The sequence below is a fragment of the Mercenaria mercenaria genome, chromosome 1, assembly GCF_021730395.1.
Source record: "Mercenaria mercenaria strain notata chromosome 1, MADL_Memer_1, whole genome shotgun sequence".
NCBI lineage: Eukaryota > Metazoa > Mollusca > Bivalvia > Venerida > Veneridae > Mercenaria > Mercenaria mercenaria.
The window spans coordinates 5,556,124-5,577,110 of NC_069361.1; the positions used below are offsets into that span (position 1 = coordinate 5,556,124).

The window sequence follows — 20,987 nt, forward strand, 5'->3', positions numbered from 1 at the left end:
TATGGCAAGTCACATAACTTTAGCTTTTATTTGTCAAAATTAAATCCCTTTTTAATTTAAAATTTTTTTGACAGTTTTGCATGCAATACTGTTTCACAGAATAATACTTGATCAAATGATTTCAGATTCGCAAGTTTCATTACTCTGGCTTACACTTCAGTGCGTCATTTTTAGCTTATAACAAATAAATTCTAGTCATGCATGCTGTCATTACACAGCTCTTGTTCTTTTAATTTTCTTCTTTGTTTTAGAGTGATTTTAATATCTGATGTAAGTTTTGTTACAAGATGAAAATTTAATAAACGCTTGAATGAAAATGTGTTTTGTATTTTATAGATACAAAAACTTATTTAGGAGACATACCTTCAGATTGTTTCCTGAATTTAAGAAGTGCTTTTGTAAATAAAACAGGTAAAAAAATATTAGGAATATTTATATATGCAAACATTGCTGTTGCCTGTAAAACAGGAAAAAGATTTCAGAAGTGTTATGTACACAAGAAATGAGGTGTGAAATAGGAGGAAACTAGATGTGTGTCCACAGGACACTGGTGCGCCACCCTCCCCCTTCCTGTCATGACTTGGTTACAGGACTCTAGATGAAATATTAAAATTTTTAAGATAAATGATAAATGCAGTATGAACTTTTAAGCACTCCATGTGTATTTTTAACTAAATAAAGGACCATATCTATTCTCTAGCTGAGTGAAATGCCAAACAGAACACCAGGTGCACAACTTCAAATGCTGAATAATATTCCTGTAACATTTCATAATCCTAGGTCAAATAATCTTTTGAGATACCTGCAACACAAATTTCTAGGCTGTTTTTATGTATATTTTGACAAGGGTCATAACTGTGGCTGTTTGAAACCACAACTAAAACACCAGATGCACAACTTCACATTCTGAAGAACAATCGTGTTGAGGTTTAATGATATACATGGAAACTATCCAGAATATTTGCCTTTATATAATCTAGACCTGAACTGAAACTTGGCTGTTTGGAATCAAACATTTTTAGCTCACCTGTCACAAAGTGACAAGGTGAGCTTTTGTGATCGCGCAGCGTCCGTCGTCCGTGCGTGCGTCCGTCCGTGCGTGCGTGCGTAAACTTTTGCTTGTGACCACTCTAGAGGTCACGTTTTTCATGGGATCTTTATGAAAATTGGTCAAAATGTTCCCCTTGATGATATCTAGGTCAGGTTCGAAACTGGGTCACGTGCAGTCAAAAACTAGGTCATTAGGTCTAAAAATAGAAAAACCTTGTGACCTCTCTAGAGGCCATATATTTCACAAGATCTTCACGAAAATTGGTCAGAATGTTCACCTTGATGATATCTAGGTCAAGTTCGAAACTGGGTCACGTGGGATCCAAAACTAGGTCATTAGGTTTAAAAATAGAAAAACCTTGTGACCTCTCTAGAGGCCATATTTCTCAATGGATCTTCATGAAAATTAATCAGAATGTTCACCTTGATGATATCTAGGTCAAGTTCGAAACTGGGTCACGTGGGGTTAAAAACTAGGTCAGTAAATCTAAAAATAGAAAAACCTTGTGACCTCTCTAGAGGCCATATTTTTCATGAGATCTTCATGAATATTGGTCAGAATGTTCACCTTGATGATATCTAGGTCAAGTTCGAAACTGGGTCATGTGGGGTCAAAAACTAGGTCAGTAGGTCTAAAAATAGAAAAACCTTGTGACCTCTCTAGAGGCCATATTTCTCAATGGATCTTCATGAAAATTGGTCAGAATGTTCACCTTGATGATATCTAGGTCAAGTTCGAAACTGGGTCACGTGGGGTTAAAAACTAGGTCAGTAGATCTAAAAATGGAAAAACCTTGTGACCTCTCTAGAGGCCATATTTTTCATGAGATCTTCATGAATATTGGTCAGAATGTTCACCTTGATGATATCTAGGTCAAGTTCGAAACTGGGTCACGTGGGGTCAAAAACAAGGCCAGTAGGTCTAAAAATAGAAAAACCTTGTGACCTCTCTAGAGGCCATATTTCTCAATGGATCTTCATGAAAATTGGTGAGAATGTTCAGCTTGATGATATCTAGGTCAGGTTCGAAATTGGGTCATGTGCGGTCAAAAACTAGATCAGTAGGTCGAAAAATAGAAAAACCTTGTGACCTCTCTAGAGGCCATATTTTTCACGGGATCTTCATGAAAATTGGTGAGAATGTTCACCTTGATGATATCTAGGTCAAGTTTATAAGTGGGTCACGTGCCTTCAAAAACTAGGTCATTAGGTCAAATAATAGAAAAACCTTGTGACCTCTCTAGAGGCCATATTTTTCAATGAATCTTCATGAAAATTGGTCAGAATTTTTTATCTTGATGATATCTAGGTCACATGTGCTCAAAAACTAGGTCACTATGTCAAATAATAGAAATAACGACGTCATACTCAGTTCAACACTGGGTCATATGGGGATAGGTGAGCGATTCAGGACCATCATGGTCCTCTTGTTTCATGTAGTCAGATCATTGAAAAGTCTTCAGTGAACAAATTTTACATGATCTTCATGAAATTGAGCAAAACTTCTTGAAGGAATTTTCTGTTATGAACTTGCTTGGTGGAAAGAAGAAGTTTTGAGGAAGAAGAAAATAGAAAAATTGAACATATCTGAAGGAAAAATATAGTAATTTGCAACTTGTCAGTCTTTTTAGTCTATAAATGCACTTTATTGAGACTTACTCAGAGTACAGTTCTTACCATAACACCTTAGCACACCTGAGCACAAAGTGCTAAAATTTAGCTATTAGGATAACCTTGTGTCCACCGCATGTCGTGCCTTGTAGAGGTCAAAATTTTAGCCCAATCTTCTTGAAACTTGGTCAGAATGTTACCCTAAATAAAATATCGGACGACTTTATTACTGGGTCATTTGTGTTTAATAACTAAGTCACTAGGTCAAATCAGAAAAGCCTCTACTTAAAACTGTTCATAGAAAAACTTTGTTAACACTCTAAAAACTATTATTCTCAGTTTGATTTTCTTGAAACTTTGTCAGAATGTTTGTCTCTATAAAGTGTAGAATAAATTCAAAACTGGGATATATGATCTCTTGTGGTAGGTCACAAGGTCGAATAATAGAAAAACGGATACATTCTACTTGGCTTTCATAAAACATTGCCAGAATATTTGTCTTTATGAAATATTGGACAAGTTCGAAACTGGATTATCTAGGTCAAAACTAGTTCATATTGTCAAACTATAGAAACAGATTGTCACATTTTCTACCTGTTTTTCACCAGACTTGTTCGGAATGTGTATTATCTAACAGATTTGTAACTGGATCACTGGGGGAAAAACTAAGTAATAAGGCCAAATTATAGAAAAAAACTTTGTTATCTCTTTGTCAGAATGTTTGTCTGTATGAAATCTAGGTCAAGTTATATAGTTGGGTACCTGAGGTCAAAAATTGTGTCACTAGGTCAAATCATTGAAAAATTTGGTTAATGATCTACCTGATTTAAATAAAACCTGGTCAAACTTTTTCTCTGTGAAATCTAGGCCAAATTAGATAAAAAATTATCGTGGGTAAGAACTAGTTCAGGTGAGCGACACGGCCTTCAGTGCAGAAGATTTTTTTATTATGCCTCCAGATTTATGTGGGGACATATAGCATTGCTGCTGTCCTTATATCCGTACGTCCTGAAATATTTGTGTCCAACTTCTCTCACTTTATTTTCCTGAATTGATTCAAACTTTCACAGATGAACAAGCCTGATGTGCAGAAGACCTTATAGGGAGGAATTTTTGCAGTGACTATTTTTACTGCAGTTATGGCCCTTAGTTTTGCTATATAGAATATAGAGAAAAATCTAGTGTGTCCAACTCCCCCCACACTATTTGCTTCAACCTTTATCAGATTGAGAAGCTTGTGTGCAGATGACAATAAAGGAAGAAACTTTTGCAGTGACTATTTTTAACGTAGTTATGGCTTTTCTATATAATATAGAGAAAAATCTTGTGTGTCCAACTCCTCAAACAGAAAGGATATGCTTGAAAGTTTCACAGAGGATGGACCTTGATGTGAAAATGAGCGTAAATAATGGATGTTTTTTTTGTTTTTTTTCTGTTGCTATTTTTCTGGAACTATAGCCCTATCCTAATTTCAAAAATAGGTCAAAGTGAAGGAATTTGATGTGTTCAACTCTTCATGCATGTTTTGAAGAAATGGATTCAAAGTTGCTCAGATGCACAACCTTAGCTTCAAAAGTTTAGTTGAACACCCTTCATGTGAACATTGTCTGTTCTAAAAGCTTGATGGTGCAGTATGTTGGCGTCCATATATCCTAAAATGAGAGTATAGGTTATATTTCTTCGTGTACTTACTTTTCTTACTGTCGATAAACAAGTGTGCAAAATTTCAAAGCTATATCGCCTATAGCATTCACGCAAAGTGTGGACCTTAACAAGAATTTAGCCAAGAAATTCCAATAGTTTAGGTACAAAATGGCCATAAATCTAACGAAAAACACGTGAGAGTTATTTTTAGTCTTCTTTCTCATATAATGACAAGTGTGCAATGTTTCAAAGCTGTAGCTCTTATATTAGAGTCTATATGAGAAAAAATAGGACCTAAACAAAAACCTTAACCAATGTGTTGATTGAAAGTTGTTGTATTAAGCGATCTTTGGAGTTCCACTTTTTCTATTGTCTTTTTCAAATCAGCAAAACATTTGACAAAGTCTGAAACAAAGGTCTGCTTTCCGAATTAAATACTATCGAAATAAAAGGATCTCTGCTAGACTGGATTCACACTTAACTTTCAAACAGACGTTTATGTATTGTTCAAGCTGAATGTAAATCCTCACGGGTTCTCATAAAGGCTGGTATCCCTCTGGACAATCTTTTACTCTTTCTTATTTCTATTATGACATCATGTATTAATCTCCTTGTGGACAACACACGTCTCTTCGTAATTGTTTGAGTAGCCCGACACAGATAGTCTGACATCATCAAACCATTTCTTCATGGGTAGAGAAATGGCTACCCCAGTTATACATCTGGTTTACCGTCGGTTAAGTTATTGTTCAATATGTTAGTCTTGGCGGGAAACACTAATATGATATTTTGATTTAACTGTAAAGACTTTTCTGTGGTCAACATCCTTATCTTCAGCATTTGTTTCACTTTGTTTCTAACATGTCCAAATATAACCCTAAAAGTAAATCGACTGTTAGCTTAATCACCTGATAACTTTCGAACAACTGGGCCCAGGATAGTTTATTTTGCTGTTCAGTATATAAAATAAGGCAGATCTCGAGCATATGTCTTGATACAAATCTAATATTAAACACATATCTATATATCAGTTGAATACAATCTAATATCAAACACTTGTGAATGACATAGCTTTTGATTATATCGTTACTTGTTTATAAGCATAAAATGAAAACTGTATGTTTGTTAACTATGGAATACATGAAAGCATTTCTTAAGTGGGATAATTTTCACGTTTTCACTCGAGCGTCTTGTGTTATATTCCAATTCAACGAAAAACAAACAGATAGCCCCTGTCAGTGTTTTAAACGATTATTCCAGTTTTTAAGATATATATGTAGGGTCGAATTAGTCGCATCCACCTCCACATCCACCTCCTCCTCCACCCCCACCACTGTCATTGTCAATGTCACATACAGAAAAGGCCGCATCAAAGCTAGTAGTGAACGTTGTAGAACTACCACCACCATTGCCAGTACCAGCATTATCACGGTCGTTACCGGTTTTAACACGACTGCGCCCTGTATAAGCGCCTGCACATGCGCCTTTACCAGAACCACACGACCCTCCGCATTCTGAACGACAAACTCGACCACCGCACCCCCCACAACCTGCCCCCACAATACCAGCTCTAAATTCTTTTTCATTTGTCATAGTTCTGCCACCACAGCCAATCCCATTACTATTTGGATCCCCTTCATCCCTGCCTGGAAGTTCTGTCCAATCACCTCCATACTTTGTTACATTTCCACCGCATATAGTGCACATCTTGTTTCCATAGTTACTACTCATGTATTGATTAGACGGCGTACTGCACTGTAATCCGGCTGCTATTATGAACGCTATTCTATCCGAGGGAATGTTGGTTATAGGTCTCTCACCTCGAATTTCTTGTGTTATTTCAACCGTTTGACCTTCTTGCCATCCCGCAGGTCTAGGTATACATAAAACATGTAAAAGTGAAATGGAAAATGCCATTGCAATATTCTCTGCTACTTCCGTACTTGATGTATCAAGTTCAATGACACCACTCGAGAGATCGACTCCAGCTGATTCCAGTGAAAACGTTAGGCTGCTTGCAAGAGCTTTAGACTTCTCTGTAGAAAATCTGTAAAACATCATGACAAGTGCACCAGGACTGCCATACACAGCTCTCTCACCTAAGATAAAAATATACAAGGAAAGATAAAACAGTTTAAAGCTCCATAAGGCTTTTAATTTTATGTTAAAACAGATAATGCTGCGGTCCAAATAGAGACTACACATAACTGAATAGTAAGAAAAGCGCTACTTTCAATAATACACGTGAAATTATGAAGTCAATGTCACAAAGGGAGATATTCGAAACAGTGCATTTTATAGGCTATATACCAATAAAAGACATTATTCTTTATTTCATATAAAATTCAGCTACTTCTGATCAATTTTGATACAGTTTCTAGATTTTCACTCTGTCGTAGACCTATTTTCCATAAGATATCCATACATTTGCTTCAAGAAAACGAAAAGAAAAAAAAAGAGTGTTAAATAGTATTATTAGTATTATTTGTTATTATAACAGATTTATATAGCGCCCTTTTCATGCTAAACATTCATTTCCATATAGCAAACGCAGCCACACAAGCCGCAAAATTCATCCTCTACTAGTACAGACACAGAGCGATCTGACCAGAGGGACAGAGTGAGATAAAACCCCCAGAAAAGATAGAGAGAAATCCTTTTTAGATACAGACTTTTCCAGCTAACTTAGCCTAGCTCTCTGCGAATAGACGTCTGGTTCTTTAACGTGCCCGGTGTATATCACCGATACACGCGAAGCCGTCTTTCCTGGGAAGAACCAGTACAGGCCTCTAAGTTAGGTGGGAGACACTAAAGAGCATCTCAGAAATTTCCAGTGCCTAGACCGGGATTCGAACCCCGGACCTCTGGATTGACAATCAAGCGTGTTACCCCGTATGCAGTGAAATGCAAGTCAACTGAAGTTATTGTCGCATTTCAGAAAGCGGTCCGCAGAATAAACACCCTACTTTCATTTTCAAGAAAACAACTCGAAAACATGCGAATATAAGCATGAAAGTGTTTTATTTTATATAAAATTCATTCCACCACTGAAATAATGGCCATTTGGCCCCCGGTTTATGCGCAAATGCGCGAAAAATGGAAAAATTAGGATCTATTTATTAGTTATTATTACTGCTATATAACCTATAGTACTTTGTATTATGTAATCAAATAGTCAGACCTATATGACAAATACATGAGAAAACAATTACCAAACATTTGATTTAACAAGAAAATAATATATTTTATGTTCATAGCAAAAGTGTGGCAGCCACATTTTAATCAAGGGCATTATGACCCTTTAACACAAAAACTAAAGTAAAACCTTTCACAAGGTTGCATGTAAAAGTGCTATTCTGTTTAAAAGGTTATCTATAGGACAGTACATATGTGTTTATAATTCTTACAGACACCAGCACGTCTAATGACAACTTTCAACATAAGATATATGGCATAATATGGTACAGCATAAAATAAAAAAATACACACTGTATTTTCCTGCAACTCCTCTCTTGAAACCTGTCCACCGACCTACCAATATTCCCCAATCACCTTGGTTGTTCTTTATAAGTACCGCCCTCTCTCCTTGCTTTGGGTTCAGTGTAACTTCATTCTGATTCACCTTAAGTAAGTAAAAGAAGAATGTCTGAATGGTTTTTACCTACACTACAAACCTTATCTGAAAGGCATAACATTCTAACAAAACTAGACAAAATCATAAATCATAACTGAAACAATGAAATCAGAAACCGGTTTTTCAATTTTAAACCAAGAAGTTGTAGAAATTCAGCTTTCATACATAACAGTTGGTGCTTAAGCCAAGTGAACAAAGGTTTGCAAAATGTTCTACTTGCAAAAGTTACATCTGATGGAAGTATATCAGAGAATTATTTTTACTTTTAATCATCTTTATAAACGCTTACTTGCGTTGGCAGCGGAAGTTGATCAGAAGCTATGAGGTGAGCAACAGCGACCATCTTGTCCTTGCAGAATACTTGAATAACGGACATAATCATCGGTTGACTGTGAATGACTCTGACAGTGAATACACTGGTACCAGAAATCATAGTTTTCAATCTGGGATAGAGAAATGAATTTATCAACAACTGTCCAACGACATAGCGCTTGACTATGCCTTGACTAAGCCCTTCCACTTAATATTTTGCTTATATTCAAAAGATTTTAGGCTGAAAAAGGGGCATAATTTTTCTTAAATGTAAGACAGAGTTATGAAACTTGCTAAGTGGGATAATCCTTTAATGCCAAGGACGTGTAGAAAATCTGAAAACATTTGGTCATGTAATTCCAGAGATGCTTAATTGCAAAACAGCCACAAAATGTGTATCTTAAAACATTGCAAAATTTTGATAAAATGAAAGCCAGCGTTATGTACCTTGATGTATACATGAGGCCATCTCACGATGCCGAAATCAAATAGTAGTTTTTGAAAAACCTGCTTATATGCGTAAGTTTAACCTGAATTCTAAGTTAAAATTATATTTACAAAATAAAGCTAGAGTTGTGAAAGTCGTCCTGTTAGGTCATCTCATTATGGCTCGAAAGCTTTTGGTCAAGTAGTTTCGGAGAAACCTGCTTACGTGAAAAAACTTTAACCTAAAATTCTAAGTTAAAAAGGGACATAATTATAGCAAAATAAAAGCTAGAGTTATGTATCTTGGAGGTCATCTCATGATGCCAAGGACATGTGCAGTTCAAAAGCATTTTGCGTAGTAGTTTCTGAGAAGCCTGTTTACATGCAAAACTTTACGCGGACGTGGACGCTGACGTCGACGAAAGCTCTACCATTTGAAATATTTCAACTAGATGAGCTAAAAATTTATCATTTTACGGCTAGTCCCATTAATGAATCCTTGAAATGTATATATAAGAAGTATGGTAAAATTTGTTTTTGGTTGGAGAGATTGGCTAAATAATCGAAATACTAGTTACTTGTCATATTATGGCAATTACGGTGTACCATGTTCTACCGGGTGTGAAAATATGCGTCCAGATCTGGACTTTCAAACGACTTTCAAACGTGTTGTTTCAGATATATATTCCTAAGCAAGGAACACTGCGGTATTTTTAATCAGAACATTATTCGTAATATATCTTAGTTAATAAGAAAATAGTGTACCGGTGAGTTGCAGCTTTGCAAACGATGCTTGCGGATACAGGACGTGTTTCTAGCGCTATAGGTCCAAACAGCTGTTGAATATCATCCGGAATAATTACCGTCTCGTACTTTCCTTTCTCCAAGCCAAGCACTGCCTTTCCGCGAAGAAGCTTTTCTACTTCGAGTTTATGCTTACAGTTAGGTGCGGAGAAACGTCCTTGAATATCTAATGTGATACTGTTGCCAAGTATAACCTGCATACTGATTGGTCCACCAGTGACAGCATATGCTCTTTTGTTGACAAATTGCATCATGTCAAGGGTGTATGTACCTACGAACGTTTCAGATTTACAACAAGCATGTCCCGTCTGACAATTTAAATCAAAGCGTATGCCATTAGCATATTTTGTGTCTAGTTGATATTGGCCTACATCTGTCCAAACTAGAACGTCTGCTTTTGAAGGCGAATATGTTTGACATTTTGTAAACCATGAGTCTACTATCAAATAACCATTAGTGCTGGCGCCTTTCAGTTCAAATTTTCCGAACCTGTGTGAATTTCCTGAAGACAATGTTAGTGTCAACTTTTCCAGAGTTACAATGCATGTTTTGGTATCACTTGCGTATTCATCATCTGAATTGAGACTGATGATACTGGTATTGTGAAGGCGTCCCATTGGGGATTTACCACGATACATTGCTCCAAATAATGAATAACTCTCATCATATAAAGTTTTCCAGTTTTCACTTGTTTGTTTCCCAGCGTTGTTAAGCTTTGAATCTTCACTACGACCACCAACATTGTCATCATGGTTAAACAAATGACCAATTATCCGGACCATGTCCTCTCTGTAAACTAGGGGATTAAGCTGATGTGTATGCCATATCAGATCTATATCATAGCAAGGGACCAGAAAGTCTTGATCAACTTGTGTCTTCATGAATAAAAACTGTTTGTATCTTAGAAGAGAGTGCTCGAGGAATTTACTGTCTTTGTAGTGCGGCAAGGACACCTGATAATAGAATTCCATCTGCCTCTCCGCCGCAGCAACAATATCATATGTAAACTTAGATTTAAAATTGACATCATCTTTCAGGTTCTCAGGAGTAGTGAAATCGATGGTAAATGGTTTGTCTTCGCTTTCATATGTCTGTAACCAGTACTTTTGTGACTCGTTTTGTTTTTTCTGAAACTGTGTCTTACTGTAAAGCGTATGGTTTACTGTGGTACCTACAGCTGTGCGACAATCTCTTTCATACGCTTCCGGATTTAACATATGGCAGTGCCAAACCCATTCAATATCAAGTGGAGCGGCAAGACATTCTTCTGGGTGGGCAACTACTAGCGGAAGCCACAATGTCTCGTATCTGTACACAGCTCGCCTCAAAATGTCCGATTGCTTCAGTTCAGGAACACTCCCAACGGTCTTCAAAAACTCAAGATGGTGGACAGCTTGTTTGCAAAGATCGACATTAAAAACTAACTGCTTGGCTTCCTCTTTGTTCGACATTTCAAAATGAACTGAAAAGGAATTGTAATGCCAAATAAAAGGAATTGTAATGCAAAATAATTCATGATCATATACTGAAATTGTGTGTGTGTATGTTCTAGTTTAACGTCTTTTCAACATTTTTTCAGTCATATAAACGACGGTGTCTACTTGTAGCTGTGAGCACAATGCCCAACTTTATAGTGCTGCCTCACTGGAATATCACGCCACAGACACGTGGAATGATACCCTAACCAGTCACATTATACTAACATCGGGCTGACCAGTCCTAACACTATCCTCTTAATGCTGAGCGCCAAGCGAGGAAGCTACTAGTACCATTTTTTACGTTTTTGGTATGACGCGGGCCGGGAATCGAACCCACGACCTCCCGCACTCGAAGCGGACGCTCTACCACTAGGCTACCGAGGCGATTTGCAAATATTAAATGAATAGAATAGGCTGTTGTTTCGCTCCGCTGTGTATAAACAAGATAATTCAACCGAGTCGATAGTATTTAATTTATTCAACATGCAATATGATTGATCCTATACACATCTGTATAGTAAATAGTTATTGTATGTCGTTATAAATGTCCTTTCATAACTGTATAATATGTCTTAATAATATCACTTACTCAATTACTTTCAAAAATCCAATATTTAAGTAGAACTTTCTGAAATTCTCTTTAATCCCGTAAAAAAAAATGCATAAAAGATGGTTTGCATTGCTGTGGTTGGGGTGCTCTGTCATTCCCTTTCATCTTTTACATTAGGCATGTTTGCTTTCAAAACATTTAATTACAGCTGTAATTTCGAGCCATGCTAGCTTTACAGCTGTTACTTTCAACTCTGAAAACAATTGAGAGCTGTATTTTCGATACTTGAATGTTTTACAATGTATTTCGTCGAGGTAATTCCAACTTACAAGTCTTTTAAAGCTGTAATTTCAAATTTTACAGACGTTTTACAGCTTCCAGTTTTCATACAGGGAAGCACGCATACATTAGGCCTACTGTTTTGATCATTTTAGAAGCGAGCAAAGATTTCCATAAATGATCTGAGATGTGTAAAATTTATGCCCATCGGAATTTAGCCCCTCCCCCCGCCATCCGGATCCGCTAATGTATTGTAATACAAAACCCTGAATTTATGTTTAACCCACCCACCTTCCTGTGAAATAAGTACTTTTTAAATGTATTTACACATAAAAAAGTAATTTATAACCACTTACCGAGTGAATTGCAGTTAAATCACAGTAGATTTACCTTTAGTTTAGTTCAAGTTTTCACTTTTGCATACCTGTCTACGTAATTAACATAAACAAGTAAATACACGGATATCGCTTTGTATCAACTGATACGGAAGATAACAGTATCAACTTGTAAGGTAACACGTCATGTGGTACATTTAAGCTCCGCCTTATAGTGTATGAGGACGGAGGTATATTTCGGCCCATCATGTCATTCTGCGGTACATTGTTAAAAAAATTGTAAACATATTTTTCTTTATGAATTGATAAAGGATCTGATAATGAAAACAAAACATTTGCAACTGTATTAGATTAAAATATTATTTTTGTTAAATACATTTGTCTTACAATTTAAAACATCAAATATCAATTTTCTTCAAATTCACTCCACAGCCTTGAAGACTCAAATGATTTGAAAGGTAAGGCATAATTATGTGTGACTACAAGTAGACCAAACGTTTAAACATACGAGACAGACCTGCCTTAGAGGTTGATAACGAATAGAAAGGGTGTTGTGTGTGTGCGTGCGTGTTGGTGTATGTATGAAATGTGCACCTAATACTTTTGGTTTCACACAAGCGATTATGTACTGTTTCAGATATGTTCCAGATGGCTTTATTTCAACTGGAAATCGACATTTTTAGTTGAGCTTTATTCTTTTTAAAGACTTACGTTGTACAGCTTGTGTAGCGCATCTGTTTTAAAGGTTGATGCGCCATAAATATCTAATTAATAACTAAAAGTAACTATTTTGACAAACTCAAATATTGGACAGTCTGTAGTGTATCTGTCTAAAAGGGCTGGTATGTATAATGCATTCATATTACCGGCTAAAATGGTAAACTTGACAATTAATTTCTTCAATTCCTCTCTTAAATGTGGATTTTAACAGAACTTTGGACGTGTAATTAATTTTTAAAACTATCACACCATATGTTATGAAATCATTGTAGCAAATTTGCCTTAAAGGTTGATACTTCATAATGCATCAGTACAATAGCTTTAATAGTAAAAATTATCACGATCTTCATGTTCGCTCAACAGCCTTGATTTAAACATCAAATCTGAACTACTTGGATGAGGAGATGACTTCAATATCAAATACAAGCGTTGTACAGTCAGTTCAGCTTATCTGCCTTAAAGGTTGATACGTCACTATGCATCCATTTTATGTTTAAAGTAGGGGAAATGTCTGTTCTACTCAACAATCTGAATTTTTACAGCATAATGTCTAATTAATTTCGAAAATTATCAAATCTTCTGAAATCTTTATAACAAATCTGACTTGAAGGTTGATACGCAAAAATGCATATATATTACGGTTTAATGGTAAAGTTCTGCTCAACAACCTTCATTTAAATAGCAGAAAGGGTAATTTTAAATTTCAAAAATGATTTCAAACATGTTTTACACTTACCGTATAAAAATGTTTGTCGCAAATCTCCCTTAAAAGTTCATACGCCATTTTGCATTAAAACTACGGTTTTCAAGGCAGAATGTGTCATGTTCTTCTTCATTTTTTAACGAACAATCTTGATTTGCACAGTAAAACGCTCCAACCGTAGCAGAAAAAGCATTAGCATATCAAGTGCCAACGTTAAAGTCTGTTTAGCATATTTACCGTATAGGTTGATACTTACCGTATAGGTTGATACGCCATAAAACATCAAGATGAAGACATTTTTTTAGGCAAATCTGCGCTGTTTGTCTTAATTTAAACAAAAATATCATAATTTATGCAGACAAACGTTTTAAACATTTCAGAAAAAAATCACTAGTATAGACTGTGTGGCATATCTACCGTACAGGCTGATATCTACCGTATAGGTTAATACGTCATAAAACGTTCAGATGAAGACTGTATTAGCAAAATTTCCGCTCTTTGATTTCAGTTTAACTTAAATATATAATTTTATGTACCAAAACGTTGTGAACATGAGAAAAATATCTAGTACAGGCATATCTACCGCATAGGTTGATATCTGCCTTATAGGTTGATACGCCATAATACATAATACGTCAAGATGAAGACTACAGTAGCCAAACTTCCGCTGTTTACCTTTCGTTTAACTGAAATATCTTAATTTATGTAGCAAAACATTTCGTACATAGCAGAAAAATAAAAAAGTATAGCCTTTACAGCATATCTAACGTATAGGTTGATACCTACCGTATAAGTTGATATCTTCCGTATAGGTTGATACGCGATTATACGTCTAGAGGATGCCTTTTATAGTCAAATTTGAGCTGTTTGACTTAAGTATAACTTAATATCTTAACTTATGCAGAGAAACAATTAAAACATTGCAGAAAAAATATATTTCAGTCATTATTGCCTATCTACCGTACAGGTTGATAGCTACCGTATAGGTTGATACGCCATAAAACGTTCAGATGAAGACTTTATTAGCAAAATTTACGCTCTTTGATTTCAGTTTAACTTAAATATATAATTTTATGTACCAAAACGTTGTGAACATGAGAAAAATATCTAGTACAGGCATATCTACCGTATAGGTTGATATCTGCCTTATAGGTTGATACGCCATAAAACGTCAAGATGAAGACTACAGTAGCCAAACCTTCGCTGTTTGCCTTTCGTTTAACTGAAATATCTTAATTTATGTAGCAAAACATTTCGTACATAGCAGAAAAATAAATAGTATAGCATTTACAGCATATCTACCGTATAGGTTGATACCTACCGTATAAGTTGATATCTTCCGTATAGGTTGATATGCGATTATGCGTCTAGAGGATGCATTTTATGGTCAAATTTGCGCTGTTTGTCTTAAGAATAACTTAATTTCTTAACTTATGCAGCAAATCATTGCAGAAAAATAACTAGTGTGGTCTTTATGGCATATCTACCGTATAGGTTGATGCCTACCGTATAGGTTGATAAGCCATAACACGTCTAGATGAAGATTTTAGTGGAAAAATTTGCGCTGTTTGTCTTCAGTTTAACTGAACTATCTTAATTCATGTAGGAAAACGTTTTAAACATAGCAGAAAAATAACTAGTACCGTATTTATAGCACATCTACCGTATAGGTTGATATCTTCCGTATAGGTTGATATGCGATTATGCGTCTAGAGGATGCATTTTATGGTCAAATTTGCGCTGTTTGTCTTAAGAATTACTTAATTTCTGAACTTATGAAGCAAAACATAGAAGAAAAATAACGAGTGTGGTCTTTATGGCATATCTACCGTATAGGTTGATGCCTACCGTAAAGGTTGATGTCTACCGTATAGGTTGATAAGCCATAACACGTCCAGATGAAGACTTTAGTGGAAAAATTTGCGCTGTTTTTCTTCAGTTTAACTGATCTATCTTAATGCATGTAGGAAAACGTTTTAAACATAGCAGAAAAATAACTAGTACCGTATTTATAGCACATCTACCGTATAGGTTGATATCTTCCGTATAGGTTGATACGCGATTAAACGTCTAGAGGATGCATTTTGTGGTCAAATTCGCGCTGTTTGTCTTAAGAATTACTTAATTTCTTAACTTATGCAGCATAACATAGCAGAAAAATAACTAGTGTGGTCTTTATGGCATATTTACCGTATAGGTTGATGCCTACCGTAAAGGTTGATGTCTACCGTATAGGTTGATAAGCCATAGCACGTCCAGATGAAGACTTTAGTGGAAAAATTTACGCTGTTTGTCTTCAGGTAAACTGAACTATCTTAATTCATGTAGAAAAACGTTTCAAACATAGCAGAAAAATAACTAGTACTGTATTTATAGCACATCTACCGTATAGGTTGATATCTTCCGTATAGGTTGATACGCGATTAAACGTCTAGAGGATGCATTTTGTGGTCAAATTCGCGCTGTTTGTCTTAAGAATTACTTAATTTCTTAACTTATGCAGCAAAACATAGCAGAAAAATAACTAGTGTGGTCTTTATGGCATATCTACCGTATAGGTTGATGCCTACCGTAAAGGTTGATGTCTACCGTATAGGTTGATAAGCCATAGCACGTCCAGATGAAGACTTTAGTGGAAAAAATTGCGCTGTTTGTCTTCAGGTAAACTGAACTATCTTAATGCATGTAGAAAAACGTTTTAAACATAGCAGAAAAATAACTAGTACCGTATTTATAGCACATCTACCGTATAGGTTGATATCTTCCGTATAGGTTGATACGCGATTAAACGTCTAGAAGATGCATTTTATGGTCAAATTCACGCTGTTTGTCTTAAGAATTACTTAATTTCTTAACTTATGCAGCAAAACATAGCAGAAAAATAACTAGTGTGGTCTTTATGGCATATCTACCGTATAGGTTGATGCCTACCGTAAAGGTTGATGTCTACCGTATAGGTTGATAAGCCATAACACGTCCAGATGAAGACTTTAGTGGAAAAATTTGCGCTGTTTGTCTTCAGTTAAACTGAACTATCTTAATTCATGTAGAAAAACGCTTTAAACATAGCAGAAAAATAACTAGTACAGTATTTATAGCACATCTACCGTATAGGTTGATATCTTCCGTATAGGTTGATACGCGATTAAACGTCTAAAGGATGCATTTTGTGGTCAAATTCGCGCTGTTTGTCTTAAGAATTACTTAATTTCGTAACTTATGAAGCAAAACATAGCAGAAAAATAACTAGTGCGGTCTTTATGGCATATCTACCGTATAGGTTGATGCCTACCGTAAAGGTTGATGTCTACCGTATAGGTTGATAAGCCATAACACGTCCAGATGAAGACTTTAGTGGAAAAATTTGCGCTGTTTGTCTTCAGGTAAACTGAACTATCTTAATTCATGTAGGAAAACGTTTTAAACATAGCAGAAAAATAACTAGTACTGTATTTGTAGCACATCTACCGTATAGGTTGATATCTTCCGTATAGGTTGATATGCGATTATGCGTCTAGAGGATGCATTTTATGGTCAAATTTGCGCTGTTTGTCTTAAGAATAACTTAATTTCTTAACTTATGCAGCAAAACATAGCAGAAAAATAACTAGTGTGGTCTTTATGGCATATCTACCGTATAGGTTGATGCCTACCGTAAAGGTTGATGTCTACCGTATAGGTTGATAAGCCATAACACGTCCAGATGAAGACTTTAGTGGAAAAATTTGCGCTGTTTGTCTTCAGTTAAACTGAACTATCTTAATTCATGTAGAAAAACGTTTCAAACATAGCAGAAAAATAACTAGTACAGTATTTATAGCACATCTACCGTATAGGTTGATATCTTCCGTATAGGTTGATACGCGATTAAACGTCTAGAAGATGCATTTTGTGGTCAAATTCGCGCTGTTTGTCTTAAGAATTACTTAATTTCTTAACTTATGCAGCAAAACAATTAAAACATTGCAGAAAAAATATATTACAGTCTGTATTGCCTATCTGCCATACAGGTTGATATCTACCGTATAGGTTGATACTCCAGAAAACGTCCATATGAAGCATTGGATGGTAATATTTGCGCTGTTTGTCTTCAGCTAAACCTAACTGTCTTAAATAACCAGGAGAACATTTTAAAGTATGATAGCAAAGAAAATCACGAATTTGTCCAGCGCTGAACAGTTTTTGTATGTCTACCTTAGAACCGTTTTTTTTTAAGTTAAAATGTTTTATGGTCTTCTCAAAATTCACTAAAATGTGTTTTAAAATAGGAACACGTCTAATTCGTAATTAAGGAAATTTGTAACATGTCAAACGCCTCTATTGTTTATTTCTGAATTAAAGCGTGATGCGTAATAGTTATTGCGGTCTGTTTGGTAAAGTTCTTCTTTAATTTTATCCCAATAATTATAAATACCTGTGTATGAGGTTGCGACATTTTGTTCACCTTAAAGTTTGGGTTTCACACAAACAAATTTCTGCTGTATATATCATTCAGACGCTTTTCGTCATTTTAAAGTAAGGTTTGTTTATCTTAATATAAGTAATGTCAATACAAAATTTATCACCAACCTAATTGAGAGGTTGATGCTACATGTCACAGGCAATTTACACTTTACACATGGACACGCTATTTTTCCAAATGTTTCAAAATTAAATGAAAAAGAAATCGCACTCATCGGCAAAGTAAATTTATAATGTAACTATGTGCCGTAAAATATTTCGGTAAATCTGTATATATTATGCACCTTAATGACGGCTTATGGCCGTGCAATCCCCCCCCCCCCCCCCTCTCAACCCCAAGTCCCAAAGAGACCTGTATTCGTCTTAGTTGCACCCAACCTAACTATTTTGGCAAAGGAACAATTCTTTTTCACAGTTTAGATCCAAAAATGCAGCAGAGGCCATCATTTCATTCCTGTATTTCAAAAATTTCCGTGGGAATACCCTCTGACCCCCTGAATAGGAGGGCATGACCCCTTTACGTGTCTCAAATTTAGGGGTAAAAATGCAGCTGGGACCACCATTTCATACCTATATTTCAAAAATGACAAGGGAAAGACCCTGTGACTCCTTGTTATAGATACAGTTTATAAAAGCCGGTTACCTTTACTTACATGTTCATATACGATTTGTATATAGAGAGCCGGTTACCTAGACCTTTAGTCTGCTAACCACTGCTCAATGAAATATTTCTGAAACCGGGTCAGTAATAGATACACTTCGTATTCTTAAAACGATAACTGACATCTGACATATTATTGTACTGTTTTATAATCTCAAATCTCCTAATGCAGCTTTAGTGAATATAAATAAATTTTGAATTGGCTGTTCGATCGAATAGAATGAAAAATGTTTCTAAAAGCCTTTGCCACTGGCTTCGGAATAACTCTACATTTTATATGAGATGTCTAGAAAGAATTTGTCGTGTTTTCGTATTGTCGTGTCAGTGGGGCGACTGCACATAACTAATTTGTCGATTTTAGTTTTTTCGTGTTGGCAGGGCGAAAACACGACAACACGAAAACTCGACAAATAATGTATTTGTCGTGTTTTCGTGTTTGCGTGTCGGCCGGGCGAAAACACAACAACACGAAAACTTGACAAATGATGTATTTGTCGTGTTTTTTTTTTTCGTGTCGGCAGGGCGAAAACACGACAAATAAAGGGCACCGACACGACAAATTTATACCGCCAACACGAAAACTCGGCAGATAAATATGTCGTGTTGGCGCCCTTTAAATGTAACGTAGAGTTTTCGCGTAAAATTTGTCGTGCTTTCGCCCCGCCGAAAAGACAACACGAAATGTCCGAAATCAGCCACCATATGTTTAAGATAAGCGGTCTCTTTTGGTGGCTCTTGAGCACTCTCCTGTGTGCATTGAGTTTTTTTAGTGACAGATATATAAAACACATGCTATATTATCACACAAACTCACAGAAAAGGTGTGCTTTCACATCAGATTTGCTTATTAATCACATATACTTTTGTTGAATATATAACAGCCAAAAATACCCTAAAATGCACCATTCTACTCGAATTTATCAGAGCCCTCACATACCTAATATCACCGTATTGTCCCTATTCGCCATGCTTCCTGCAGGACCACCTTATTCAAATTCAGAAGCTGTAGCATTCGCCGTCTGTCTGTCTGTCTGACTGACTGTCTGTCTGTTCGCCCGTCCGCATTAAGTTTGTCTGGCTTTCACAGGTCAAACTGCTGGCCTGGATTTTGACGAAACTTCACAGGAGTGATTAGAACCAAGAATCGATGTGCATATCCCGACATGATCCGCTTCGCTGCACAAATTGTCCGCAAGAGCTAAAGGTGGAAAAATATTGCCTGGCTTCCAGAGGTCAATTTGCTGCCAGGATTTCGACGAAACTTCACAGGAGTGATCAGTATCAACCCAGTTGTACATATCTCTGGCACGTTCCGCTACGCTGCACAAAATACCCACCGAAACGAAAATAGAAAACAAATCCGGAATGCTTGCCGGACAAACATTGCGAATTATAGAAATAAGAAGGATTCGATCTCACTGCACGATACATAAAGAAAATGAAAAAAAAGAAGATTTTGATCAGATTTGACCGTTTTCGAAGACAAACAATGCATTAATTAACCGCCTCGGTAGCCTAGTGGTAGAGCGTCCGCTTCGAGTGCGGGAGGTCGTGGGTTCGACCCCGGCCGCGTCATACCAAAGACGTAAAAAATGATACTAGCAGCTTCCTCGCTTAGCGCTCAGCATTAAGGGGATAGTGCTAGGACTGGTCAGCCCGGTGTCAGTATAATGTGACTGGGTGGGGTATCATGCCACGTGTCTACGGCGTGATATTCCAGTGAGGCAGCACTATAAAGTTGGGCATTGTGCTCACTGCTACAAGTAGACACCGTCGTTTATATGACTGAAAAAATTGCTGAAAAAGACGTTAAACCCGAACACACACACACACACACGCACACACACACGCACACACACACACACACGCGCGCGCGCACGTACTCATATTGCCTACCATGTGGACACTGCAGTTTTAACCTTCACTGTGGACACTTTACTTTCTAATGGTATTATTCAAACAGAATTGATAATTTTCTTACTCTATCTTATTACTGAGGCTACTCATTCGATGATTTACTGAAAATAGCCAATAGAAATGAAGAAGGGGTAACCCACAATATGGACACCAATTAGTTGTTGTGGACACCAGCCTTATATGGTAGGTGTCCACATGGTCACATGTGCGAGTGTGCATACTTTTTAATACAGGTAAAGGATAAGGACTAAGGATCATTCAACACAATGTATTAAAGGCCTAGATCCACTACTATATAAGTGTCCCCCACATCCAATGAACAACTCCCATCTTATTTGCTGCTTATCAGCGATTATGTAACAGTAGCTGATTAAAGGACAATTAGCTCAGCAGGGTCCCAAC

At 36.4% G+C, this 20,987-nt stretch overlaps 1 protein-coding gene across 2 annotated transcripts; it reads right to left on the minus strand.

Annotated features, from left to right (window-relative positions):
- Positions 1–5,449: 5,449 nt before the first annotated feature.
- Positions 5,450–12,259, minus strand: LOC123545092 (uncharacterized). 2 transcript variants are annotated; one of them, XM_045331374.2, is made up of 5 exons: positions 12,145–12,259; positions 9,443–10,943; positions 8,229–8,382; positions 7,795–7,927; positions 5,450–6,404 (listed from the first exon to the last, which is right to left on the minus strand). In XM_045331374.2, exons 2-5 carry the CDS (start codon positions 10,930–10,932, stop codon positions 5,593–5,595), a joined length of 2,589 nt encoding a protein of 862 aa, XP_045187309.2. In that variant the 5' UTR covers positions 10,933–10,943; positions 12,145–12,259; the 3' UTR covers positions 5,450–5,592. The 2 variants fall into 2 exon arrangements, with proteins under 2 accessions (XP_045187309.2, XP_045187310.2); XM_045331375.2 differs by having other exon boundaries at positions 11,549–12,253.
- Positions 12,260–20,987: the final 8,728 nt, after the last annotated feature.

Excerpts from the sequence above, each read along its gene's own strand:
- LOC123545092 (XM_045331374.2), bottom strand. The coding sequence starts at position 10,932 with ATGTCGAACAAAGAGGAAGCCAAGCAGTTAGTTTTTAATGTCGATCTT. Across the intron at positions 7,928-8,228 it reads AACTTCCGCTGCCAACGCAA|GTGAATCAGAATGAAGTTAC; the intron begins GTAAGCGTTTAT and ends TACTTACTTAAG. Across the intron at positions 6,405-7,794 it reads AGGAGTTGCAGGAAAATACA|GTGAGAGAGCTGTGTATGGC; the intron begins GTGTGTATTTTT and ends TTTTTATCTTAG.